Below are 26,877 nucleotides of genomic sequence, written 5' to 3'. Positions count from 1 at the left end.
TCCAACGCCCTCAAGGACCCGGTCCACGAAACGCCCTTGTGGTACGCTGGGAGCCCTACACCGACCGGAGCGTTCGCCCTCCACCCGCCCACGCTCACCATCCACGCGCCGCCCAACCCCCTTTCTTTTTCTCCAAGACACGGAAACCTTCTCGAACCTCCCACTTCCCCAGAACACCCCTCCCCCACGTGGGCCCCGTGAAAAGCATCCTAGGGGCATTCTGGTACTTTCACGTACCCGCCTCGCCGCAAGACGGGTCTATACAACACGAGCCCGACGAAATCGCCCGAAGCCAGAAAGGCGAGCAAAACTTCCACTTGACCTCTCCCCCTCGAGTCTACCGGCGAGTCTCTTCGTGCGGCGGCGGCGATGGCTTCGTTCTCGGAGGCACCCCCAGGCAACCCGAAGGCCGGCGAGAAGATCTTCAAGACCAAGTGCGCGCAGTGCCACACTGTTGATAAGGGCGCCGGCCACAAGCAAGGTAAGAGACCGCCCCTCTGCCGATTGCTCCGACGCCTAAGCTTGTACAGCCCCGTTGTGCGGCATGGGGATCTGTGTGGTTCGTCCCCAGATTCGTTCGTTCTGTTTGTCTGTGTCTGTTGGCGGTAGAGCGGTGGTTTCAGATCGAGAGCTGTACAGATCTGTTCGTGCCCTTCTTGCTGTGAGAAAATGGTGCGTAGATCTGGTGCGGTTGGTCATGGAGTAGTCGACTGGGCCGTGGATTTGTTGCTTTGCTGATGCTCGCGTTCCTTTAGAAGTAGGTGTAGATGTATCCTTCGCAACTTCTGTTGCTTCCTGTTATACTATGCATCGGTATGTCCTTGGAAATGTTACGCTACTGATTTACTTGTTGCTCTAATAGATCATGGTCTAATATATCAGGGCATGCCTCTGTGCGATTGTTTGTAGCATTGAAGTGCCTAGTCACTATGATTAGTTCGATGAGATTTATGCTAATGAGCTATCTCTGCTTGAGACTAATCTCCCGGTATTACCTGTGCTTGTGGTTATTTTATTGACGATTCTCTTATAGGATGACAGAGATTTTCTTAATTTAGGATTGATCTGAAGACGTATGTACATTTGGTTCTTGCTGATGTGTGGCATTCGCCGATAGAACGGGATTAGTTTTGTTACTTCTGGTTATCATTTGATTTCCTGTTTTCAAGATTGTTATGTCAAATCAGCTAATCTGCACTGACAAGATTGAGCATAGCTTCTCCTGTCAATGCAGATTTGCTGATTTGTTAGGTTCATGCCCGGCTAGGACGCAACTTCGTGAGATCTATTTGCTGCCTGCATATGTCTATGGATACATAGAATGTGCCAGAACATTGGTGTAGTTGTTAGTAAGCATTGTGTTTTTACTTTGCAGGCCCGAACTTGAACGGTCTGTTTGGGAGGCAATCGGGTACTACCCCTGGTTACTCCTACTCCTCGGCAAACAAGAATATGGCTGTGATCTGGGAGGAGAAAACTCTGTATGACTATCTGCTTAATCCTAAGAAGGTATGGTTGATAATCACTTAAATCAACTGAGAAGTTCCATTTTCTGTGATTGTGTGTACTGTAGCATGCTTAGTTAGGAAGTGTTAGCTATTCTAGGATTTCATATGCTGGGATGTACTACTGTTTTAGGATGACAATATGAAGTATTCTCATGCTATGGCATGTATGTCCTTGCAAAAACTATACTCCCTCCGGTCCACAATAAGTGTCTCGGATTTAGTACTAAGTTAGTACAAAATCTGAAACACTTCTTATGGATTGTAGGGAGTAGAATCTTGGATAACCTTTGACTTAGTGAATGATTTATGGTGTTTGTATCTGTATGAGACTATCCATTAAGCCTTGTAACTTGTAAGCAACTAAGCATGTATGATTATTAATCACTTAAGTTACTTAGAGATTCTGTTTAGTTTGATTCTCTTTTTCTAGTATATGTATCGGAATAGGACCTTAGCTTATCTAATCTGAGATTATATATTTTGAGAGATACTGCCTCTTGTAGATGACAATAGTTTATCATCTTCATATTGTGAATGGGGTTTGTTGAACTGTAGAGGGGCTTAGAACTTTTGAGGTAGTAAAAGATATTTTCTGTTGACAATCCTTGAAAATTTTGTCCTGGATATCAGAAACTAGATGTTGCTGGCTAGTTGGGGGAAGCTATGTTTAGCTATGAGCAGATGTTTTGGGGACTGTGTTGCTTTGCTTATACTGTTGTTATGTTTAATAATACTGAAACACATCTCAAGTTTGTCCTATATTACTTGATTTCATTTGGCACATACTAGAATTTTTTCCTACATATCTGTCTGCGATGATAATTTGTATGTTGTACTAGGGCAATATTTATTTGCAGCAGTGTTGACCTTTTGAGAGCTGCAGCAGGCCTGCTTATAGTTACTTTGAAATCCTTGATTCATGTTCTAGCGGGTGTCCTGATATATCTTGTCATTCTAATTTCCCCATTCTGCAATGTTATCTGTTAACACAAACTTTGTTATTTTCGTGCAGTACATTCCTGGAACCAAGATGGTCTTCCCTGGGCTGAAGAAGCCACAGGACCGTGCTGATCTCATTTCGTACCTGAAGGAAGCAACCTCCTCTTGAAAGTGCATGCTGCTATAATCTTGTCATATGAGGGAATTCGTTTTACAGTACAATAAAAAGATTAGACGCTAAAGCCACTCTGGTTTAACGGGGTGTGATCCACGAGACAGTTTGGTCTTTTGAATTTCGTTCTTATGGTATGGGTTCCATATCTCTAGGTTTAGCTGGATGAGTGTTCGACAATCTTTTTATTCAGCTGCTGGAAAATCCCAGTAACGCATATTTTGACCACCAGGTGGCGGTGGGACTGGATGCACCCAGATCTTTAATGTTTTGATATTAAGCTTGAATGTTAATTCTATAAATTGTCAAATCTGAGTTTGATGTTGATCCTCTGTCTGACTATGTTTTCCTTCGATATTGATTTTGATATCTTGTTTACCAATTGATAGCGTCCATACTGCGGCATGGAGTTGAATCATTTTGGCAGCTATCTGGCTAGTGCGCGGTGGCAAGTTGTGGAATGTTAATAATCAATACATACAGTAGCTTGAACTCCCTCTGTTTGGCATGGCTTTGAACTAAGCCGTGCCAATCTTTATGGAATGCTTTATGGTTTTGAACTAAGCCGTGCCAATCTTTATGGAATGCAGGGAGTATGTTTTTTTGGATGGTGTTATTTTTTATTAAATGTATCTAGATTTTTTTGGGTACAGATAGCTCAAATTTGAGCCATTTAATATGGGAGTGAGGGAGTAGTAAGGTTGTTTTTTGAAGACGTCTACGCTAGCGGTTAGTACTGGGACGTATCAATTCCCGCTAGGTATAGACTTGGAAACTTTTATTGTGAGCCATTAGATGTACAACGTGGTTTAGATGAGAAGTACGTTTCACATTTTGAATTCTCTCTTATTTTCTTGGTTTTGTTTTTTTAATACGATAATATAATTCTTCATAGTCAGCTTGAAAAAAGTTGTCACATTTTGAAAATAATTCACTCTTATTTGAAATTTGTTGGTGTTGAAGAAAGAGAAATAGGATGGAGAAGAGAAGACTCTTAACTACGTCTAAGAGTCAGGGGGGATCCCAACGGATTGTTTAGCTGGTTGACCCACCAAATTTTATTATCCATTTTTTAGTGGACGATGTAAGCTTATTTCCTAATCAATAAAGTCACAATGATGGCTTTCTTAAAGAAAAAGACAGTCTTTGCACTATTGTATGAAATCGCATTTACTGCTAAAAAATCATGTACTGTAGAATTAGTTTGAAGACACATGCACTCTACTACTGTAGATGTCCTAAATAGAGACAGACGCACTCATGTATAAAGCTTCATTCTGAATTATACACGTGGACCATCAGCTCTAAAACATGTGGTGGATATCAAAACACCGACTTCAACATGTTTTTTTTGCCATAAGCCACGTAATCACCCCATCCTTGATAACACCAGGTTCCCGCCTTAATCTACACCGGATGGTTTAGATCCGATTGCCTACATAGATTGATTGCATCGGATAAAGTTTGAAGCACACATTTGGCAATCTACATAATCCTTTTTTTGGGTAAAAATCTACATAATCAAAGTGCCAGTGTCTGATGCAGATAGGTAGATGTGTCTCTAGGTCTTGTATATTACCGGATGCTACTATATAGCCTAATAATGAAAATAAATTAGTTGATTGGATCAAGTTAAATTTTGGTGGGAGTAATTTAGAACGCAACGTATATCCCTGTATGCCGTGGTCGGTGACTGCTGTTAAGATTTGGCATTTTTTCTTTTTGAAAAAAGAGGAAGTACCCCTCTTCTTTGCATCGTATTAAAAATCAGAACCGTATCATCCTTCACAGCTACTGCTCAAATGAAAAAACAAAAGGCAAGACAAGTCATCCATTCTCGAGCATAAGGCCCACGCACCACCCAAAATGGACCATAGACCTCCTCTGCTGTCGTCTCCATACAGTTGCATCTAAATTTCATATGCTTTCTGGCCACCATTGGAAGCAGCAGAAAACAAGGACAGAGCCAGTGTTGCCAAAAAACAACCTACAAAAAATTGGGAAACTTTCTTCTTGTCAAAAATCAAACCGTTCTTGCATTTCCAAAGAAACCAACAAATTGCAAGACCCAACACGGATGAACGATTAAAGGGATTTTTGATTTTTCTATCCCAGTAAACCAACGACCAAACATATTTGTAATGCAAGGAGGTGCAAATTAAAGTCGCATAAACAACTTCACACCAAATTCGTCATACGACACTGAAAAAACTAACAATGAATAGTTCCATTTTGATAAAAATAAAACACATTTTTCCACAACCCTGCCGTTTCTTGGGGCCAAGTTATCTTAGATCTGGAAGCCTGGTTCAGACGCTTGGTTTTGCTCGTCAGGTCCTAAGAAGCTTTGCTAGGTGGGCCGGTCACGCTCTCGGACCGGGAGCCTCAACGGCTGGATGCAAAGTACCAGGTATAAACTATTTGTAATACATATGTTTACATCATGTGGTCGTGCCGGAGTGGTTATCGGGCATGACTAGAAATCATGTGGGCTTTGCCCGCGCAGGTTCGAATCCTGCCGACCACGGTTTTTGTTTCCATTCATTCGATGCAAACTTGCGTGGTTTTTCGGCAGAGGAACAAGACAAATGTTCACAACTCAAATCAGCATTTGACGATAATTTCACTTGTTTGTCCCGCTCATGAATTAGACGCTAAACATATGCATAAAGTTTCTCCGTCCGTACACCCATTTAAGCTTTATATTTTTGCTATGGCACTTTGAATCATCTGTAAATGCTAAGCATCTTAAATGTTCATTCGGAACAAAAATTGATATGCATGATCCAACTAAAACTTGATGATTCAGTCTAAATTTAGCTAAGGGCGGTGTGATATTTGCACCTAAAATGCGCATCTCTTGTGCCATTTTCCTGAAAAATATCAAAGTGTTAGTTACTACTTGCGCTCTTCAGGTTCTCCGATTTGCAATGTCTTAAACATCTAGAGATGTAGATGTTGGAAGGACTCTTCTAGTTGCATGGGGTAGATATCGGTTCTAAATCCACATGCGGAATTTTCATGAGCATAGGGTATTCCCTTACACCACAGGGGAGATCTTCTTAATCCATTTTGCCATTTTTGTAAGAAAAAAGCGGGAGGGGGGGGGGGGGGGAGTAGGAAAAAATCAAGATAATAAGTCACAGATGAAATAATTCTGAAAACAACAAAAATATTCATTAGATTACAAAAAATTAGAGAATTCAGAATAATTAGAGAAAATCATGTATTTTGAAAGACTAAATTATTACAGATTGAGAATATCATCTCGACGTACTCTTAATTTTTATCTAGAGCAAAAGAAGCATAGACAACATATATGTTGTAGTAAAATAAATACCTCATATGAGCCAGACTTTGAATTGATCCTATGCAGCAGTGACCATGTACACCAAAACCACATCCGATTTTGGTGCAACTAGGAAAAGTCATGCCAATATGAGCCATAGAGTCAAAAAGTTAAATGGTGGAAGGATTAAAGGAAAAAGCGAGTAGAAAGGCCTAGAAATAACAGTGTAGTGAATGAGTGGATAACTCAAAGGGTCCACCATGGATCATGACAATTTTCAGTTACCATTTAACCATTACAAGCAACAAATTGAAATAAGCTCCAAAAGCATTAAATCCAATTGAATCCAACTAAATCAAATCCAGAGATCGCGAGACGACCGAGCCACTTGCCTCTCGATGCCACGGTTGAAGCGACGCCAAGATGGAAGAGCATAGGCAAATTATTCCAACGCAGCGTCGTCTCCTCCATAGAAGCAACGCCTCAAGAAAACAACAGCCAAACCATAACTACACGCCGGAGTTGAAGCACCGGGGTCCCTAGCCCCTCCTGTCGCTTGAGCGGCGGACGGATGAGGCAGGGAACGGAGGCTGGCCAGTGTAGTGTCGGGGCAGACGGGATCGCCGCTAGATCCTCTCTCGCTAGGAGCGGTTCGTTTTGGAATGCTCACAATAGGCTCCTGGGTCATCGTGGATCCATCCATTTGGAGATGCGCGGTGCGAACCTATGCCAAAAGGTGGTGGTAAGGCTGATCTGCACTGTCAGTGTCGGATCTTAGCCTGGCAGCGGTGCCTTTAAAAAAGATGTAAATTTTTTGCATCATCTCATTAATTAACAAGAAAAACTTATGGCGGGCAGTGGCTTGGAAGCAGAGCCTTGTAATGGTGGTGGATTTGACACCGTTGGTTCAAGATCTTACCCCGATGGCAGTTGAGTGAAAGATAAAAAATTACTACGTAATGTAGTTACACGATAGTTGGTATTAGTTTTGGGATGAATTTTTCATAATGTCTGGAAATTTTTACTTTCATGGTCCATGCTATCATGATGGCGCTGGATCCAATGGTGCCAAAAACATACGGAGTACACGCATGAGGACAAATTAAATTTCCAACTATCAGGCAATATCTTTTTCTAAAATTTCTTAATAAAAGACAATAACAACCACCTTCCTAGCCAGAAGGTTTACAAATAACTAAATGACACTAGGATTATGACAATTACTAACCAACCACGATTGATAAACAACAAAACAATGACTAATTCACGAATCACAGAAGGAAATAAATCATGACGCAATCGTGCCGAACATATCTTCCAAGCGCATTTATTCGGACCAGAATTAATTATTGGCGTGGAATAACTTGCACCGAACAAATATCTTTCAAGCGATATTTTGCTTAGTCAACTATAGATATGACCTGTCATTGATTGAGCGTTTTTCTTTTGCGAGTAGACACTTGTAAGCGTCGTGTCTCTTGCCTTCTCTCATTAGTGACGGGTGTATTATAAATTAGATAATCCCCCACGTGTTACCGCAGACAGTTATGTTTACACATCTTGACATGATGTTAGGAACAAACGGTTTATATATGATCAAATGCAAAAGAAATATGAATACCATGGGGCCAAATGACTTTTTCATCCATATATAACTCGTATGCAACAAAACAATAGGAATAATTTTGATGTACATGAATATTAATAACTTTGAGGAAACCAGAAAGAAAAGCTTCGGGAAATTGAATATCCGAGGTTCTTACAAGGATCAACATACATATCATGAAAGAGAAATGTAGTTTGGCCTGTACATCCACTGGTCTGTACTGTCTTTGCCGTCCGATCACAAGCGGTTCGGCAAGATCAGTGCCAGAAGGACACCCGGGTGCTAAACTGGGACGCGCTGAGTAGGGTTGGAGTAGGATGAAGAACGATTTGACATCGGCCCATGTACCCCACGACCCTGTCTCTCCCCCAAAACCCGTAACAGATTCCCCATCCCGTCCCCATTTCTCGCTCCTAGGACACGCCTCCTCCATTTCCTCTCTCTCTCTCTCTCTGCGACCGCGAGTAGTAGCTTCCCCGCCGCTGTCGCTGCCGGCCCTCGGCTAATCCTCGTCGCGCTTCTCCGCAACAAGGTGGAGGAGATCCGCATGCAGGAGGGCCTCTGGCACAGGGGCAGCGTCGAGCCCACCGGCCGCATCGCGTGTCTCACGAGCCTCGTCTTCTTGAACCTTGGCGGGGAAGAACTCTTTGGCCCACAGAAAGAAGCCCATGGCTCGAATGCTTCAGCAGCAGCAACATGGAGCATGGGCGAACTTCTGTCACCAGATCCCATCGCTAAAGCCGTCGATGGCGAGGGAGAGGGCGGAGCGGAAGCCATGGTGCTATTTCTTGTAGTTTTTGTTCCTGTGGATTTTTTTCCAGTTGATTTGGAGATGTTGTTATTGTGGATCCGAATGGTGAAGGAATTTTTTCCAGTTGATTTGGAGATGTTGTTATTATGGATCCGGATGGTGAGGGAATTTTTTCCAGTTGATTTGGAGATGTTGTTATTTTTTTTCTAGTTGATTTGGAGATGTTCCGGACCGCTCCTCTGACTTGACATGCGGGCGCACGAATCTTTGAACAACAATGGGTAGCTCGATAGTACAATCCAGTGAACGTACAGGCCAAAAATCCACTCTCTATCATGAAAATATAAGTACTTGGTGAAATATTTATATAGTACGTGACGTGAAGGTGAAAAGTCTTAGGAAACTTAAATGTTGAATCGTCGAAGGGGCCACAAAAATGAACTGCTAGAGGGGTTGCAAGCATATGATGTAAATGGTGACGTGGATACTTTTCATGCACATGATGGGGATTAGTGGGGACAAACTTGATGATGTGGATACTTTGCATGTTGCGTTTAGTGGAAATCAACTTGATGATATGTATTACATGTTGTGTTGAGTGGAAATCAACTTGATATGTGAATATTTTGCATGTTGAGCTTGCAAATATTAGTGACTCTTAGTACGGATTAACTTTATATAGATTACAGATACCTTCTTGATGTCATATTTTGCACTTAGAAATATATGCACACATAGAAGATGGGACGTACGTAAATTAGACGCTAACATTGCTTTGCGAACAATCAAACCTTGTGTTTTCATGCTAGGAAAATGCTTATATTATTAAAGTAGACTTTTAGGTATTCAAAAAATATCTTGAATATTATTTGATTTAATTGGATTATTGAATTAAATTCTTTAAACGTGGCTAATTTGAATTTCTTGCTTGTGAGATTGGTTAAATAATAACAAAACATTCTCATAAAATCTTCTGCACGGTCAAAATCAAAATCTAAAAAATATATTAATTTCTTAAGGCCACACCTTTGGTCTCTCATCCAGTTTTTTTTAAAATAAAATAAGGTCCTGAAAACACGTTCTCGGAGTTGATGGACTAGATTGCTCTCGGATGCCAAGTTCATATACCACGGGAGTGTTTTAATTTTTTCTTCATATGCGTGAGACAAATTTAAAGTTCTCGTAGCCAACAAATTTGAGATCTTATCTAGAAAAAGAAGAAGAAGAATAGGAAGAGAACGTTCATCCATATCCTTTCCGTGTGACAGATAAAATTGCTAGCCTCACAGAACCCACCATCGCGGACTAAAGTTGCTAGCCCACAGAACTAAGTTGCCATTTACGAATGGCAAGTTGCCACTGCCCGTTTCACTAAAGTTGCCCGCAAAAATGGTGTGATCGTAGCCACGTCTTTCTGATCGGACAACCAGTAGAACGTTCACTCCAGGAGAATAAAGAGCAAGCGTTCACTCATTATAAATTCCGTAAAATGAATAGAAAATCTTAGCGAAGTTTGGTGACAACAGATGCCAAATTTGGGACGGTAGAACGGTAGGAGGGTCACACATGGTTCGTTGTTCTAAAGATTCCAGTGCCCAGCTTTTGTACTGTACTGCTTTCGTGCGGTACGAAAAGTCTGTCAGTTATGTTGAATAATTAGGTAATTTCGATGAATATTTAATCCAGAAAAACAATGTGTAAAACATGTAGCATATTATATCATGCAAACTAGACAAATTAAATAGCAACGCGCAGCAATAAAACTCATCTAATTTCACGGCATGAATAATAGAACTACTAATCAAAATCAACAAGAAAGAGCAGATTACGTACGGTGTGGTACTCTTTTCTTGTGTTTGTTTGTTGAGGTCGGTGACGAGTCCGGTGGCGTCGATGTTCACGCCGGCAGCAGTATCAGCGTTGACTACCTCCTGGGCAGCGGCCAGCGCCTGTGCAGCAGCAGTTGTCTGGACTTGGAGTTGGGCAGCCTGCTGTTGTGCTTGGAGTTGGCCAGCCTGCTGCTGCTGAGCTAGAGCGGTAGCCTGAGCCGCGGGATCTCCGAGGTCGTCAGCCATTGGTGTTGAAGATGCCGACGAAATAGGGACGTGAAGAAGCGAGCAGTCGCGTGAGAACGCTCCCCAAAAAGCTTATCGACCGTCTCTCGGACAGGATCTCGAAGGTCGGGGTTCCGGAGGCCTGCTCTCCCGATGATCTGTGCACGCTGTCGACGGGATGGAGTAGCAGTTTGTGGCGAACAACGAGATTGGATCGTGGGCGTGACGGCTAGGGTTGTGGTGTGGTACGTCCGGAGGCTGCAGTCGTCCTATTATATAGGCACGCAGGCGGACTTCGGTTCGGTTTAGGAAACCAAAACCGACTTCGCAATTATCGGGATTTGTTACGCGTCCGCAACGGATTCTGATTCTGACTGCCAAAAAGATAAGCACGACCCCGGCTCGCACCGACCCGGCACGGCACGACTCGAACTCGAAATCGATCCACGAAACGCAACGCCCGCGCGCGCGTCGTGACGAGGCGAGCGGAGGAGTAGAAGGAGGAGCGCGCGTGGGGATTTCCTTTGCTCACTTGCTCAAGAGGTGAGAACCAACATATCTTATATATTGGTCCAATTCCCCCTAAACTAGCAAGGTGGGACTATTCCCATTTCCTCATCCCACTCCATGAATGGGCTTTTGAGATTTTCCAAGAACTAATTTCAGATTGGGCCTTGGGCCTAACCCAAAATTCCAACAATCCCCCACAATATCTCATAAGCACATAAAATTGCCATTGATCCAAAACTCTGTTTTGATATACCAGCGTTTCAGTGGAGACCGGTTAAGGTTGAACATCCACCTAAACAAATAGCTTCACTCACGCACAATTGAACAATGGACAAACCTTAAATTGTCAGTTTTCTGTGTTAGAGTTTCACTAAATTGTTGTCTGTTACTGGGCTGCCGAATGCTACCCCGCGGTGTGGAGCATATAAGTCATTCTTCAGGCCTTTTCATGAGCTTACTAGAGACCAACCAAATCTCATAAACTGCGACCAACAGTCAGGCTCATATAGGTGTGTTCTTTAGAGACTACTCTATAGGACAGTATCTTCCTTGCAAATTAATGCAACGCGTCAGAACACATTAAGTTAAACAACCTACCATACAGTACATGAGAGTAATGCATCATCAACGGAGTGGGATAAAGAATGTACACTCTCCTCAATTATCCAATGACTTGTCTCTCAGGTCCTAATTCACGGGATCTCCGATCACATAGGTTGGTTTACTGCCATGGTAACTCACGTGGGCCGCAACCCCATCTCCCTTGATGCAGATTCTATCACATTTCTTGATAGACCCTTTGTAAAGGGATCTGCCAGATTTTTAGCCGTTGGGATATCCCAATGCTATTATTCCAGAATTTCTCATTGCTCTAACAGATTTCAGACGTCTCCTTATGTGTCTTGATAACTTCATGTTATCTTTAGAACTTTTCACTTTGACTATCACAGTTTGATTGTCACAGTTCATAAGAATCGCCGGTATTGTTTTTTCAACAATCAGCAAGTCCATCAAGAGCTCTCGAAGCCAGTCGGCTTCAACCGTGGATGTATCTAATGCTGAAAGTTATGCTTCCATTGTTGATCTGGTTAAGATCGTTTGCTTGCAAGACTTCCATGAAACATCGCCCCCTCCGAGTGTGAACACATATCCACTCGTGGCCTTTAACTCATCAACATCAGATATCCAATTTGAATCACTGTAACCCTCAAGTACCTTGGGGTACCCAGTATAGTGTATACATAGCTCATTGTGCCCTTTAGATAGCGCATGACCCTCTCGAGTGCACTCCAATGATCATCTCCCGGATTCTTATTGAACCGACTCAGTTTGCTCACAACAAAAGAGATGTCAGGTTTAGTTGCGCTAGCCAAATACATGAGCAAACCAATAATCTGAGAATATCTCAGTTGGTCTCTTCCAATTCTGTGATTTTTTTGAAGCGGAATGCTTGGATAATAAGGAGTTGGAGAGGGTTTAAAATCAGCATAGCCGAAACGACTCAAGATCTTTTCCACATAGTGAGATTGCAACAAAGTGATCTCACCATTGTCGCCTCTCACGAGCTTGATGTTCAGAATAACATCAGCTACACCAAGGTCTTTAATGTCAAAGCACTTCGACAGAAAAGTCTTAACCTCTTCAATCACTTTGAGGTTAGTCCCAAATATTAGTATGTCATCGACATACAAACAAAGTATAACTCCCTCACCCCCACCATGGCGGTAGTATACACATTTGTCAGCTTCGTTTACAACAAAGCCGGCAGATGTTAAAGTTTTGTCAAACTTCTCATGCCATTGCTTAGGAGCTTGTTTCAAGCCATATAGAGACTTTAATAACTTGCACACTTTGCCTTCATAACCCTTTATTACAAATCCATCTGGCTGGTTCATGTAATTTCCTCGTCCAACTCTCCATTAAGGAAAGCTGTTTTAACGTCCATTTGATGGACGATCAGACCATATGAGGCAGCCAGTGATAGTAATACTCTGATTGTGGTCAATCGAGCTACATGTGAGTAAGTATCAAAGAAATATTCACCTTCTTTCTGGGTAAAACCCTTGGCCACAAACCGCGCGTTGTACTTCTCAATAGTACCATCAGTCCTAAGTTTTTTCTTGAATATCCACTTGCATCCTACAGGTTTGCACCCATACGGACGGTCAACGACCTCCCAAGTACCATTAGCCATGATAGAATACATCTCACTACGAATGGCTTCCTTCCAATAGTCTGCATCCGGAGATGCAAAGGTCTCATTAATGGTTTTAGGGGTGTCATCCACAAGGTACATAATGAAATCATCACCAAAGGATTTAGAAATCTTTTGTAGATTACCTCTAATAGGGCTTCATTGTCATACTCCTCAGGAATCTCATCAAGTGTTTGTTCAAAATTTTTCCACTGGGATGGCGGATTCAGGAGCTACACCATGATCCTGTTGTTCCTCTGAACTGACGGGTTCAGCAGGTACATCATGATTCACTCTAGATGTGCTATGCATATCTCTCATGGGAAATATGTCCTCAAAGAATGTAGCATCTCTGGACTCCATAATTGTACCGACGCTCATGTCAGGTACTCCAGAATTTAAAACCAAAAATCTATAGCCAACACTACGTTTTTGGTCCAAGTTTACGTTTCTTGGTAATTGGCACATTGACTTTCGCCAAACAACCTAAAGTCCGTAAGTAAGAAAGTGTGAGTTTCTTCTTTTCCCATAGCTCGTATGGGGTGACTGTTTTATCTTTTGTGGGAACACGATTTAGGACCTGACACGAAGTCAATAGCGCCTCCCCCACCATGCCTTAGATAAACCAGCATTGTCTAACATGGCATTGACCAAGTCAGTCAGCGTGCGGATTTTCCTCTCAACAACCCCGTTTGACTGGGGCGAATAGGGAGGCGTCCTCTCATGGACTATGCCATGTTCCTCACGAAATGAATTAAACTCACTGGAGAAATATTCTCCACCACGGTCAGACCGCAAACGTTTAATTTTCTTCTCAAGTTGATTCTCGACTTCAGCTTTATAGATCTTAAAATAATGCAATGCTTCATCCTTTGATTTTAATAAATACACATAACATAATCTAGTCGCATCATCAATGAAAGTCATAAAGTAACGTTTTCCACCTTTGGTTAATACACCGTTCATCTCACAAAGATCAGAATGTATGAGCTCTAACGGTGCTAGGTTCCTCTCCTCAGCAGCCTTGTGAGGCTTGCGAGGCTACTTCGCTTGCACACAAGCTTGGCTCTTCGAACCTTTAGCCACAGTGATTTTAGGGATTAAACTCAGATTTGCTAATCGCGTCGTGCAACCAAAATTAATGTGACAAAGTCGTGAATGCCAAACATCAGACTCATTTAATAGAATTAATGCTGTTCACGACCTTATTACAAAAATCCGAAAAGGATAAGCGGAACAAGCCTCCGCACTCATAACCTTTACCAATAAATTGTCCATACTTAGACACAATAACTTTATTGGACTCAAACACTAACTTAAATCCGTCCTTGCAAAGGAGGAATCCACTAACAAGATTCTTCTGAATGGAGGACACATGTTGCACGTTCCTCAGCTGCACGATCTTTTCCGAAGTAAACTTCAGATCCACCGTGCCAACACCATGAACAGAAGTATGGACGCCGTTCCCCATCGTCACTGAGGAGCTGATGCCCTGATATGAAGAAAACAAGGAAATATTAGCACACACATGAATAGTTGCACCTGTATCGACCCACCAATCGGTGGACTGACATACAAAAAATACAGTAAATAAATTACCATACCCGCCTGCATCTTCATTGTTGTCAATGGTCAAATTAGCAAACTTTTGTCGAATATGTCCTCCTTTGCACTCCTTGCAGTTACTCGCCCAGTGGCCGAGTCCTCCGCACACAAAGCAAGGATCCTTATCCTTGTTGCCTCATTTCTTCTTCTTCTTGAAAGTGGTAGTGTTCTTTGTACCAGCATTGTTGAATGCATTTCCCTTTCCCTTGTTTTTACTGTTGTTGTGGTTGTTCCTCTGAACCATGTTAGCAGTGGACGTACCTTCTTGTGTGTTTCCTTTGAGGCCAGCATCTTTTACTCTCGCTTTCTCCTCAACATCAAGAGTCCCAATCAGGTTTTCCACAGAGATTTCTTGTCTCTTGTGTTTTAGTGAAGTAGCAAAGTTTCTCCACGAGGGAGGAAGCTTGGCGATGATACCCCAGCGACAAACTTGTCGGGTAGTGGACACTTGAATTGCTCATCCCACTCCTTGAATGGGCTTTTGAGATTTTTCAGCAATTAATTTCAGACTGTGCTTTGGGCCCAACCCAAAATTCCAACAAGTTATTCTTTCCTTGATTAAAGAGGGAAGAAAACAACGGCAGGGATCGGACGTCTCTGTTCAATCGGACGGCTGTACAAGGCCTATGCAATCAGGGTCCGTCAATCCGGATCCTCCGCCCGCGGGCCCGCGCCTTCAACACTTCTTCCTCCTTTCTTTTTCTCGGGGCGACAGCGACCGGTGGCAGTCACAGGCAAGCACGCAGTCGCCTCGCCAGCTCGCCTCCTCGAAAACCTCCAAGCTTAAACCCCCTTCTCTCTCTTTCTCACTCACCCCAGTACCCCACTGAACACTCCAGTACTCCACTCCTCACCGCCCCGAGTGCCAAGAGCCCAAGATCCCCCAATACCTAGACTACCCGATCGCCGGCCGCCGGGCCTCATCCGGCGCGCGCGGAATGGGGAAGCGCAAGGGGAGGACGCCGGCAGTGACGCCCCCTAGCGGCGAAGATGGGAGCGGGAGCAAGCCACCGCCGGAGTGGACGACAGAGGAGGACCTGTGCTTCGTCTGCAAGGACGGCGGCGACCTCCGCCTCTGCGACTACAGGTTCGCTGCCGCAGCCCCCCCCCCCCCCTCCCCCTCCCCGCCCCCGCAGCTTTCCGAGGATAGCGGAATGCTGGTTGATGATTGTACTCCTGTGTAGTTCCAAGGAAGCCAGTTCCTAGCCAGAGTCCCGTAGGAGAGAAAGCTGCATTTGTTAGTGCCAAATTGCCGTATTTGGTCTGAAGTTCGGGCGTTTTGGCGCTGTCACCCGGAGTCGATTCGTCCTTTTCGTGCTATTGTGCTTAGATCGGTCTTGGGTGTCACACCGGCACTTGTTAGCTTGGGATTTATTTGTAGTCTATGCCTTGCAAAACAGAAGCCTTTCGTTGAAAGAGCACGGTGAAGGGGGTTGCTTTGGGCGCTCGATTTTGTGTGGGCCGCACTATCAGTGCTCAGTCGCTGGTTCACCGATTTCTAGTGCATGGTACGACGCCATGTGTAGTAAAATGTGTGGAAGCATAAGAATGCTCAGGTGTTCTGGGATGGGGATGAGCCTCTTTGCATGCCCTTTGTGAATGTGCCGACATCTCCATCTCTAGGCAGGTATTCCCTCCTTTTCAGAAAAGATGTAACAAGCCACTGCTGAAGCAAGAGTTGGTTAACCGACGATCCATGCAATTTTGTCTACTTGGTTTGAGCTGAAATGAAAGTCTTCTGACACCTTAGTCTGGAGCATCGTGGAGGCCGCTGTGTGTTGGAAATTTTTCTTCTCGGGATGAGTTATTACTCCCTTTGTCCCATATTAAGTGACTTTTTATTACATGTATCTAAACGCTTTTTAAGCATATATACATCCATATTTGGGCAAATTTGAGTCACTTAATATGAGATGGATGGAGTACTTGTTTCTATGTGCTATGCTCTGTTAGCATAGTTTTAGTCCATCCGTCGTTCCAGAGTCCTGACATGTTCACCAGATATACATTTACATTGATAATCGTTAGTCTTCCAGGAATTGCCACAAGGCTTATCATCCTGAGTGTGTGGGAAAGGACGATGATTTCCTCAGTTCGGATGAAAAATTCATCTGCGGTAAGTATATGGACATTCTTCCATTAGTATCACTGCAACTATCATCGCTACAAAATGCTTGTGTTTATGCATGCAAATAGAGTTTCTCTGTGAAATCAGAAATAATTTCACTCACCTTTGTTTTTTATTAAAAAATATGCACTGTTTACTCCGCTTAGCTAGGTCCATCGAGGTACTCTATGATAGGGCAACAGTCTACTGAGTTAAAAGCTCAAAATATCGTATGTATGAAATTTCAGGTAGCTAAAATTGAGCACATAATAGTTAAATGCTTGATTGAGCATAGGATTGTCAAACATCAGCTTAGTCTTTTCTTTAAGTGCAAATATGTCCAAGTTAAGATTGAACTTATGAAACGATACCAAGAAAGCAAATAGAATCTAACATGGCTCCTGATTTTTGTCAACAGTAGTTTCAGCTGTCTTTAATTCCACCAAATGATATCACTGTATCGATTACTGACCCTACTTAGTTACTACTAAATGTGGCAGGTTGGCATACATGCTTTATTTGCAAAGGCCGTTCGTACTATCGGTGCTTCTGCTGTCCGGACAAGTCTGTTTGTCTTGGTTGCCTGACCCAAGCAGACTTTGTGCAAGTAAGAAGGCAAACGGAGGGATTCTGCACCGACTGTCTAAGGCTGGCAATCATGATTGAGAAGGAAGTTGAAGTTGACTCTGATGGGGTAACTAACTGCATAGCCTTCTGAGAGTTTTAATCGTAACTGGGTGCAGTCCGAAGTGCCCCTGAACTCCATCAATTGGATTTCAGCAGATTGATCCTGGTTTTCTGCGTCAGATTAACCCAAGCCACTCTTTCTTCTTTGCCTGAGCTTCAATCAATTGGATTTCAGCAGATTGGTCCTAGCCCTTTCTTGTTTTCTGCGACAGATTAATCCTGTACTCCACCAACGATAGTTTCTTCTCCCCATGTCATGACATCTATCCATTTAGAACTGAAATACTCCATCCTTTTCACAAAGGTTGGCGTATTTGGTTTCGTTAAGACAAGGTTTTGACCAATGATAACTCTATTAATATGTAATTTATATGATATGGTACTATTATATTAGCAAGAACTTTTGGAGACGAATCTATTGATATAAATTCATGTATGAAAACACACACATTTAATTTAGTAATTCTTGGTCAAAGCCTTGTCTTAACGAAACCAAATACGTCAACCTTTGTGAAAAGAAGGGAGTAGCTAAAATCTTTGTTGTGTCTGAATAGTTCAGTATTGTCAGTTGACAGTGGTTGTGGCAGCTGCCAAGACATTGCTGGGAAGTGACAATGGACACATAGCTAGGCAACTGTTGTAGGAAAAGGAAGGCTAGTTGTTTGTACATGATATGGGTGCCTTCTAGAATCTGGATATCTAGGAACAATGTTCTTTATAAAAATGATTCAAGTTTTCCAGTGATCATTCTTCTCCAATCAAAATGTTTGCATGAACAGTTAAAGGAAATTTAAATAAACACTGCAGAACATAAATTGGTGAAACATCCACAATTATTTAGTTTCGAGCCATTTCTGTTGACAGTTCTTTCTAGAGGATCGTGTAGAGTCCGATACAAAAAAAGATGGACTGTGTATAGAGGGATAACAAATGGTGCTATTGGGTTGATCAATCAATAGAAAACAATCAGCTGTGAAGATTTTCTGAAATCTTCTTCGTGTAGTAGGGACAACTCGGGATCTGGATGCCTTACTGCCATGTTATCAGTCACTGGGGCTTAACTTGTTTCTGTTCTCCATTATCTGGAGATCTTGATAACCTTCTGGCTTTTATACTGTAAATAATTGTTGGCTTGCAGTCATAGTTTGTTGCTTCCCTGTGGTTTAACACTCGCCGTATAGTTCTAAGATATTTAGCTTCAGGTTGTTTCCTTGAATAACTTATGTTGTACTTGTTAGTAGCAATTGCTCTAGGTAGTATCAAGTTTGGAACTGTGGAGTCAAGGTAACATGTGACATGTAAAATCTAGGCCATTTGACATATATCAAATTTGTCTTGTGTGCATACTCTTTTGCATTGGCATATGGCCCCTTAGAGTTAATTTATACCTTTTCATCTATATTTATGTTCTGATGGTAGATTCTCTTTATTTTCTAGGAGAAAGTTGATTTCGATGACAGGGAGACTTATGAATTTTTGTTTAAGGAGTACTGGGAGATAGTTAGGGGAAAAGAGGGCTTGACATTGGATAACCTTCAAGAAGCTGATGCTTATCTAAAGAATCAAGTATCAGATTCAGAGAATCTTCCTGAAGAAGAGCACAACTCAGATGATAATTTCTTGGGCGATAGTGATGATGAGCCAATTTGCCTATCTAATGTCAAAGGAACATCAAATAGAGTGAAATCTTTTCTGAAACAAGGAAAATCAAAGAAGAGTATCTATGTTGGCTGGGGTTCAAAAGAGCTGATTGGATTCCTTGCATCTATAGGGAAAGATACAACCAAATCACTAGATCAATTTGGTGCTGCTGAAGCTGTCAGGGAGTACATTCGACAGAAAGATCTTTTGCAGAAAGATAAGAAAAGGCATGTCATATGTGATGACAAACTCTGTTCTTTGTTTAGGAAACCGAAGTTGAAGTACAACAAGATATATAGCTTGCTTGAAAAGCATATTTCTGCTAATGCCATATCAGAGGATGAAACACATTCTAGTTCTGAGGACAACAGTGATTCATCTGTGAAAAAGAAAACTCGGACCATGATCTCTGAATCCTGTACACCTAAACGGATTTCTGAAAGAGATAAGAGATGCTTTGCTGCTCTTGTTCGTGACAACATTAAGTTAATCTATTTGAAGAGATCGTTGGTTATGGATCTGCTAAAGCATCCAGAGACATTTGAAAATAAAGTCATTGGCTGTTTTGTTAGAGTAAAGAATGATCCCAAAGACTATAGTTACAACAAGCATAAAAAATTGTACCAGCTCGGACAAGTGACTGGTAATGTTCAACTTTTAACATTCCCTATATGATGTTTGACTACTCTATGCTCCACTTGCCTGGCTTAGTGCTCTTCCTCCAATAGAGAACTATATTTAGTTTGATACGCATGTTATTTATTTCACGTGAAATCCATACTGGTTTCCTGTGAGTAAATAATGAATAGCAATGTACTCCTCCATACACTAGCATGAGCTAAGATTCATAAAAAAAGACATTTCTCACAGGACATGAGGATAATTACTCTATTCTGTATCTTCTGAGGAGAACACATTCAGTTATTATCTGCTAACAAGAGACATATAACAGGCATCAGGAAATCTTCAGAAGAATACAAGATAAGGGACACATCTACAGATATGCTTTTATGTATTTCGAGCAGCTCGGCTGAAGTCAAAATTTCTATGTTGTCAGATGAAGACTTTGAAGAGGTATCATTTATTATGTTTAGAATGTGACAGTTATGCTTTTTAACAATCAACCAGTTGATAGAGAAGTAGGAGTAATAGATCATCACCAAGAATAGTTAAACTAAATGCATTTATGATGCATTATTTCTTTACAATGGAATTTTATTTGTTTATGTATACATATTCATATTTATCTTGGATGCATATGTTTTGCAATTTATTTTTTTATGATAATAACAGGAGGAATGTGAAGATCTTCGTCTGTTGGCCCAGAAAGAACACTGTAAAAGGCATACTGTTGTAAGTTAATCTTCCTCAATTTTTATTGTCCCAAAATGCAGGTGCTAATAATATTAGATATAATGAACCGATTATTTTATTTTTGTTTCACAGGCATTTAGTGGTAGAAAGGCAAGAGAATGGCAAAAAGATAATTCTCAATGCTTAGCTGTGTTCTTTTTGAAACATACACTCAGATTCGCTGTTCAAGCACACAAACACAGTTAGCAAAAAGGCAATGCGGTGCAGCAGTTAGCTGCTTGCACCGTGCTAGTTTCAGTGAAGGTTCCTGTGCACCACCAGTACGTTGTTCAGATATTTGTGTGATATCCATGTCAGAGACCAACTTAGGCATTCATTGTTTACTTGGATGGCAGTTAATTCACATCTGTTTTCTACTATTCATAAATTTTTTGGCTTTTGGAGAATTTTTACAGATTTTTTTGTGGGATCTCTTTTTTTCCTTGAGTCCATGTAATATATTGTAGTTATACCCTAAGACTCTGTTAGTGCTCTGAAGTCTGAACATGCTGTATTTTACAGGCTGAGCTTGAGGAGAAACTGAGAAGTGTACAGAGGGACATAGTCAGTCATGTAAGTTCGTTGGGAAGTTAGACCAACATATGTATTCTCTGGTACACTACAACTGCTTTTCATATAGGTCAATTGTCCTTGTTTCTTAAACACTGTTTGATAGTTTGTGTCTCATTTTTTGGTTCTCGCATTAAAATTTAAAACCAGCACTTTAGTGATTTATTCTGCAGTATGGACTCTCCTCTTTCGAGTTTACAGTGGGACGTAGTCAGTCATGTAAGTTCGTTGGGAAGTTATACCAACATTATTCTCTAGTACTCCCTTCGGTTTATGGGTCCCCCACGCATCCCTAAATTGAAGATTTAACTAATGTAACATGAGTCTTATATCATAAAAATTATACCATTGGAAATTCAGATGTTCTATTGTCTAATGCTATAATTTTCGTGATATAAAACTCATGTTACATTAGTTAAATATTCAACCTAGGGATGCGTGGGGGCCCCTTAAACCGGAATGGAGGTAGTACACTACAACTGCTTTTCATATAGTTCAATTGCCCTTGTTTCTTAAACGCTGATATTTTGTGTCTCATGTTTAGGTTTCTCACCTTAAAATTTTATAACAGGGATTTAATGATTTATTCTACAGTATGTACTCTATTTCAAGTTTACATGTTAATGTTAACCAAGTCCCCCCTCCTTTCAGTGGATCAATAAAGAACTTCAGAGACTGGAAAAGTTAATTGACCTGGCAAATGAGAAAGGTTGGCGATATCAATATCCTTTCCAGATGAAGCTCTTTCAACCATATAATGATGTTTGTCACAAAAAAATCTTTCTTATTTCCTTTTAATACTTTATAGCTATACACCTATGTTAGGACCTACAGGTGGACTTTGTGTAGTTAATATCCTTGACTGAATTTTACAATGCGTGAATACATTGACAAGAGACAGCTATTGCGCACACCATCAGAAAGACAACGTCTTCTTGAAGAGGTCCCACGAGTTATACCAGATTCAGAAGATAACGAAGACACCGAATTATTAGTTGCAGCTTCGGACAAGCCTTTACAGAAAAATACATCTGTTTTACAAGGTCATGCTCTGATGCTCTTAGCATTGTTAACTGTGCTACCTCATTCACTACTAAATTCCATCTGTTTTCATATTTTGAGTTGCTACACAGATATGCTGGGCGACCTTGTCCCCTGTGTTGGCTTTTTTTCGTTTTCAACCCAGATCATTAACTGTGCATGCACTGAGATGTCAAGTAATCATGCATACACTGGGCCGTGCCCTGTGCATGCTCTGCGCACACCAAGCATTCGCTGGGATGTGGCTATTACTTGCTGCCCGATGCGATTAGCAAGGAGACTAATGACTTCGTAACTTGGATTTTGCCCGCACGCTGCTCTCCTTTTTCTGTGGAATTTTTCTTAGATGCCTGACAAACCCGAATGGAGGGAGTGCATTTTTCAAGACCACTAGATAAGGGTGTTCAGTACATCCGAAATCCCCAATCTAATTTATTATGAAAAAAATTGAGAGTTTGCTTCTTTGTATATTTTCTTGTGCCAATTTACTGTTATGTTCCTCTTAGTGCTGAACTGCTGATTGTTTAGTTTCTAATTGGAAAAGGCATGTCAAGGATAATAGGTGCTTCTCTTTGGTAATTACCATTTGCAAAAATATTCGCCTCAATAGATTATCTGGTATCTATCAAGTATGCACGTTGGTTTAACTTTTTACTCATGTTGTGACTTATGGTTTTATGACCATTATTATATTTATCTTCAATTTCTGATCCTTTTCATCACGGAAGAAGCTGGTTCTTTTTTCATCATTTGTTGCCTATTTCAATGGCTTCTTTTCAGGAAGTTTATAATTTGTTCTGAAACGGCAGGTAAATACTGACTTTTTTGTAGGTGCCAATGGGGAGAAAACTGTTTGCCTGGAAAGCTGCTCTGAAGAAATTTTTAGAGGTTTGCATCTGTAATTTACTTTAGACTTTGTGAGGGAAGGCCTGTTTCTTGAAACAGTTGCCCAGAAGGAAAATCTAAACATTTGTGCATTCGTTTGCTCTGAACAGGATGTTAACATTTTGATTTTCTATGCAGGTGCCAAGAGGGAGAAAGATGTTTGTTTGAGACATTGCTCAAAACAAAAACCTAAAGGTTTGATTTCATAATGTGCACTAAATTGTTTAGAACGGGGGATAACCACTGATTTTTGTGTAGGTACAAATGATCCTGTTTGCTTGAAAAGTTGCTTAGAGGAAAATCAAAAGTTTTGCTTATATAATGTGCTCTAAATTGTTCCGATTGTTGGTAAAACACACTGATTTTTGTTTAGGTGCCAATGAGGAGAACGCTTTTTGCATGAAAAGTTGCTCAGAAGATAAATTTAAAGGTTTGCTTACATAATGTGCAACAATTGTCCTGAATGTTGGTAAACACTACTTTTTTGTAGGTGCCAATGAGGATAAAGCTGTTTGCTTGAAAATTTCCTCAGAAGAAAAAGCTAAAGGTTTGCTTACGATACTGTGCACTAAGTTGTTCTGAACGGTTGTGAAACTGTGAAACACTCTTTGATTTCTGTGTAGGTACTAATGACAGAGATGTTTGCTTGAAAAGTGTTTTTGTATAATCTCTGTTCATCTGGATTATGTGTATTTGCAATTACATACTGAATGTTCAATGGCTAATTCTTAATTGGTACATCTGTTATACTTCTAACAATATCCTGTTCTGAAAGTCAAGGTTGTAGAGCTTGATATTGTATGAAACTGTTACTGCTATTTTTCTGCTGTGAACCATGGGGTCTGAACTTGTAAAATGCCCTTCCCTGTGAAAGAATACTTGAAGGGTTTTTTAAGATCAAAGAACACTTGAAGATTTATTTCATTCCTAATTTCATATAGATATCTAGATTAGACAACTTGGCAGGTTACTGATAATTGCTATCCTTATTTCTTTTGTCAGTTAGTAACCATCAATGCTGTATGATACATCCTCTAAATAAATATGACATCCACAATTGAACAAGTTTGCTCCTTGGAGGTTAATAGGTTTACCTTACCCGATGGTCGATGGTTTACATGGATTGAAAGTGAGAGTAAATTGTATCCCTAAATATATGTTTACCCGAGTAGCCTTTCACTAGTTAGGCTGTACTTTTGTAAGGATTGGCCGATTAGTCTTCTACAATCTCCATCTGACATTACATTTTCATTCTGTTGGCATACACACCATTTCAAGCTACCTGTTTCTTATTATTCATGTTTAACGATGCAGACACTAAAGCCCACGCTGTTGGTGATACAATTACACCCAGGACAGATGTTCAAAACCAGGGCACTCAAGGTTTGTTCTTAATACATGTCATTTCACTAGTACTATTGTTTTGAGGATTGGTCTTTCACTTGCCTTCTGTTGAGCTGCCGTGTATTTTTGTTCTGTGGACATACCAGCCTTTCTCAGCTACCTAACTTTTCAGTGTTATATTTAACAATGCAGCTAGTGAAGTCAATGTTGCAGGTGGGAAAGACAATGTGGATGGTGCTAAACCTGGAATGCATGTTCAAAAGCAGGGTAATGAAGGTTTGCTCTTATTATCATCCTTTCTTTTGCTATGATAATTTTTTTTCGTAAAATAATGTTTTGTAGAGGCACCTTGTTTTACTTTTTTGAGCTAGTGTTAACAAACTTAAAAGGTCACTTTGTGAAGTTCCAAGATAGTTGAACATCATTTGATCCCTGTTCTGTAAATGGCACTTCCCACGCATTTTCCTTTCATTCTCATATGCAAGCAATTGAAACCCATATATTTGCCCCTAATGTTTCCTGGTGCTACCTGGATGAATATTGGCATGCTGTTCTTGGTCCTGTATGAAGCTTTTTTAATCCCTCTCACCTGACCAAACATAATTGTTGTAGCTAATGCAGCTGGGATCACAGCTCAAGTTATTATCATTGACGATGATGAAGGTGCGAACAGCACTGTTGATCAGAATGCTGATGAATCTTGGTGCGCTCACGTGATGCAACACAAGACAAAGCACACGACCATGTGGTATTACATGGATCCTCACGGTGACGAGCAAGGCCCGTTTCCAATAGAGAGCCTGCGTAGTTGGAAGAAAGCCGATTACTTCGACGATGACTTCAGAGTCTGGAGAGCAGGTGAATCTTGTGACAAGGCCATTTTGCTCACAGATGCTCTGCGCCTGAAAGGTTGAGACTGCTTCGGGTCCTCATGTCCTAGCAAGTTAGATGTATGCATGGCATCACAGGTATCCTCTTGTTTGTAATATAACTGTGGGAGGGAGGGCCAGACAGAGCCTCTGCAGTGTATGCATTACCTGATCCTAGCTAAGTTAGAAACGTTTAGCCTGTGGCCTTTAGGCATGGGGATGAATGTACTTTGGGCCCATAAACCAGCTTCAGATGTTGACTCCATTGCGCGCAAGTATTTTTCTGGGATGAATGGCGATTTGTCAGCTTGGCACAGAACCAGGTTCAATCAGACGTTGTGATTTTGTTTCACACGAGGATTTTGGTCGCTAACTTGCCGTAGATGCAAGTATATGGGTCTGCAGTATGGTCTGGTACTCTGGTAGACCGTCACCTGTCCGTAGTCTATATCTATAACCGTCTAAAAAATATGAATCTTTTTTTTACCGTAGTCTGTCAAATTTCTCATAAAGTTGGTGGACCCTCAGATTGCATGTATATTAGGCCTATTTAGGCAGCTGGCCCATTACCTGTACCGAATCTATCTATATATATCCATAAAATTTGTGTGCCCTCAAAATTGAATGTATATTAGACATACTAAGCCGGCTGGCCAATTACCTGCACAATCTATCTATATATACCAATGTAAAAAATACGGACCGTTCCATTTTTTTCCTCCCATTTTTTCGCAGAGTGGGAGATCCCTGGCTCCTAGGTTCGGGATCCCGGTGTGAAGCGCGTGCGCTCTGAGCGGGAGCAATCGGCAAGGTTCGTCCTCGCCGGTGATGCCCTTCACCCAGAACTGCACCTCCTCCGGGAGCAGATCCGTGCGCTGCAGCCGGGTCCGGTCGCCAGGCCCGGTGTACAGCCACGCCAGATGCGAGCACCGCTGCAGGGGAGCCACGCGCCTCCCGATGAAGTGGCGCCCCCGAGACCCACCTCGTCTGTCCGCACGCAAACCACTCCTTCGTCCGCTCCAGATGGCCGAGCTCCCCTCTCTTGGCGCAGCCCAATAGGAGACCCTTCCTAATCCAATAAAAATACTTCACCTGACGCGGCGGAGAAAACACAATTAAAAGTCCAAAGATATCTCTTTATACATTCGACCTTACACTCCTACTTTGGTGATGCTCGTTATCTGTAGGTGCAACGACAGATTGATCATGCGATGCAGTAGGTGCAATGGCAGATTAATCCTGTGATGCAGCATATGGTCCAGCATGCTGTGTCTCCTTCCATCCGAGAGCCGATAGCTCTGGCATGCAGGCTCCATCTTGTCATACACCGTTTAATTCTAGAGAAAACAGAGGAACAACCTCGTTCTCTCAGTCCTCATCCCCGCCGTGTTGATCTGAGCCACTCTGACTCAGTTCGCATCCCACTATTCCTTTCGGACTGAGCTCGTCTCGGACTAGGTTAGACCCTCACATAGTAACACTAAGATAGGCAGAGCTGAGAGGCTCTTAGGAGTTCAAGTAGCTAGCCGGGGAGCCACCCCCGGCAACCTATAAACACCCTTAAATCAATGGAATCCAAGCACAAAAGCAGGACGTAGGGTATTGCACCTCCGGGTGGCCCGAACCTGGATAAACTCCTCAGTGTCACACTTCGTGTCTTCGCCACGTCGGCGATCACTAGGGAGCCGTTACGACGACGCGCACTAAGGCGGCTCAACCGTGATTATGGGTGATGATTGAGGAGGGGAAAAG

The 26,877-nt window shown here is 41.8% G+C and overlaps 2 protein-coding genes and 2 non-coding genes across 13 annotated transcripts; all 4 read left to right on the top strand.

Annotated features, from left to right (window-relative positions):
- Nucleotides 1-216: 216 nt before the first annotated feature.
- Nucleotides 217-2,951, top strand: LOC100826967 (cytochrome c). The gene is made up of 3 exons (XM_003568378.4): nucleotides 217-481; nucleotides 1,376-1,509; nucleotides 2,521-2,951. Exons 1-3 carry the CDS (start codon nucleotides 370-372, stop codon nucleotides 2,614-2,616), a joined length of 342 nt encoding a protein of 113 aa, XP_003568426.1. The 5' UTR covers nucleotides 217-369; the 3' UTR covers nucleotides 2,617-2,951.
- Nucleotides 1,687-1,786, top strand: MIR5181C (microRNA MIR5181c). The gene has a single exon (NR_126975.1). It is a non-coding gene; the product is annotated as a microRNA MIR5181c (primary transcript).
- A 2,113-nt stretch (nucleotides 2,952-5,064) lies between the features above and the next one.
- On the top strand, nucleotides 5,065-5,146 carry TRNAS-AGA. The gene has a single exon. It is a non-coding gene; the product is annotated as a tRNA-Ser (tRNA).
- Nucleotides 5,147-15,354: 10,208 nt separating this feature from the next.
- Nucleotides 15,355-25,454, top strand: LOC100831022 (uncharacterized protein At5g08430). 10 transcript variants are annotated; one of them, XM_024460008.1, is made up of 16 exons: nucleotides 15,355-15,715; nucleotides 16,665-16,744; nucleotides 17,236-17,429; nucleotides 18,860-19,706; nucleotides 20,016-20,137; nucleotides 20,357-20,416; nucleotides 20,939-20,989; nucleotides 21,638-21,708; nucleotides 21,860-22,029; nucleotides 22,859-22,915; nucleotides 23,051-23,107; nucleotides 23,286-23,342; nucleotides 23,403-23,459; nucleotides 24,227-24,295; nucleotides 24,470-24,523; nucleotides 24,878-25,454. In XM_024460008.1, the coding sequence occupies exons 1-16, from the start codon at nucleotides 15,567-15,569 to the stop codon at nucleotides 25,168-25,170; spliced, it is 2,388 nt and encodes a 795-aa protein (XP_024315776.1). In that variant the 5' UTR covers nucleotides 15,355-15,566; the 3' UTR covers nucleotides 25,171-25,454. The 10 variants fall into 10 exon arrangements, with proteins under 10 accessions (XP_024315776.1, XP_024315774.1, XP_024315775.1 ...); XM_024460006.1 differs by having other exon boundaries at nucleotides 24,869-25,454; XM_024460007.1 differs by having other exon boundaries at nucleotides 24,470-24,532.
- The last annotated feature ends 1,423 nt before the right edge of the window (nucleotides 25,455-26,877 follow it).

The sequence above is a fragment of the Brachypodium distachyon genome, chromosome 2 (genome assembly GCF_000005505.3).
Source record: "Brachypodium distachyon strain Bd21 chromosome 2, Brachypodium_distachyon_v3.0, whole genome shotgun sequence".
Lineage (NCBI taxonomy): Eukaryota > Viridiplantae > Streptophyta > Magnoliopsida > Poales > Poaceae > Brachypodium > Brachypodium distachyon.
The sequence above is the reverse complement of the archived record's forward strand: the minus strand, read 5'-3'. Positions and strand labels throughout refer to the sequence as shown.

What these genes read in the sequence shown, in the direction of transcription:
- LOC100831022 (XM_024460001.1), top strand. Translation starts at nt 15,567, where the DNA reads ATGGGGAAGCGCAAGGGGAGGACGCCGGCAGTGACGCCCCCTAGCGGC. An exon ending in AGAGGGACATAGTCAGTCAT is followed by an intron (nt 20,990 to 21,637) that starts GTAAGTTCGTTG and finishes CCCTCCTTTCAG; the next exon opens with TGGATCAATAAAGAACTTCA. An exon ending in TCAAAACCAGGGCACTCAAG is followed by an intron (nt 24,296 to 24,448) that starts GTTTGTTCTTAA and finishes TTAACAATGCAG; the next exon opens with CTAGTGAAGTCAATGTTGCA.
- LOC100826967 (XM_003568378.4), top strand. Translation starts at nt 370, where the DNA reads ATGGCTTCGTTCTCGGAGGCACCCCCAGGCAACCCGAAGGCCGGCGAG. An exon ending in GGGCGCCGGCCACAAGCAAG is followed by an intron (nt 482 to 1,375) that starts GTAAGAGACCGC and finishes TTTACTTTGCAG; the next exon opens with GCCCGAACTTGAACGGTCTG. An exon ending in ATCTGCTTAATCCTAAGAAG is followed by an intron (nt 1,510 to 2,520) that starts GTATGGTTGATA and finishes ATTTTCGTGCAG; the next exon opens with TACATTCCTGGAACCAAGAT.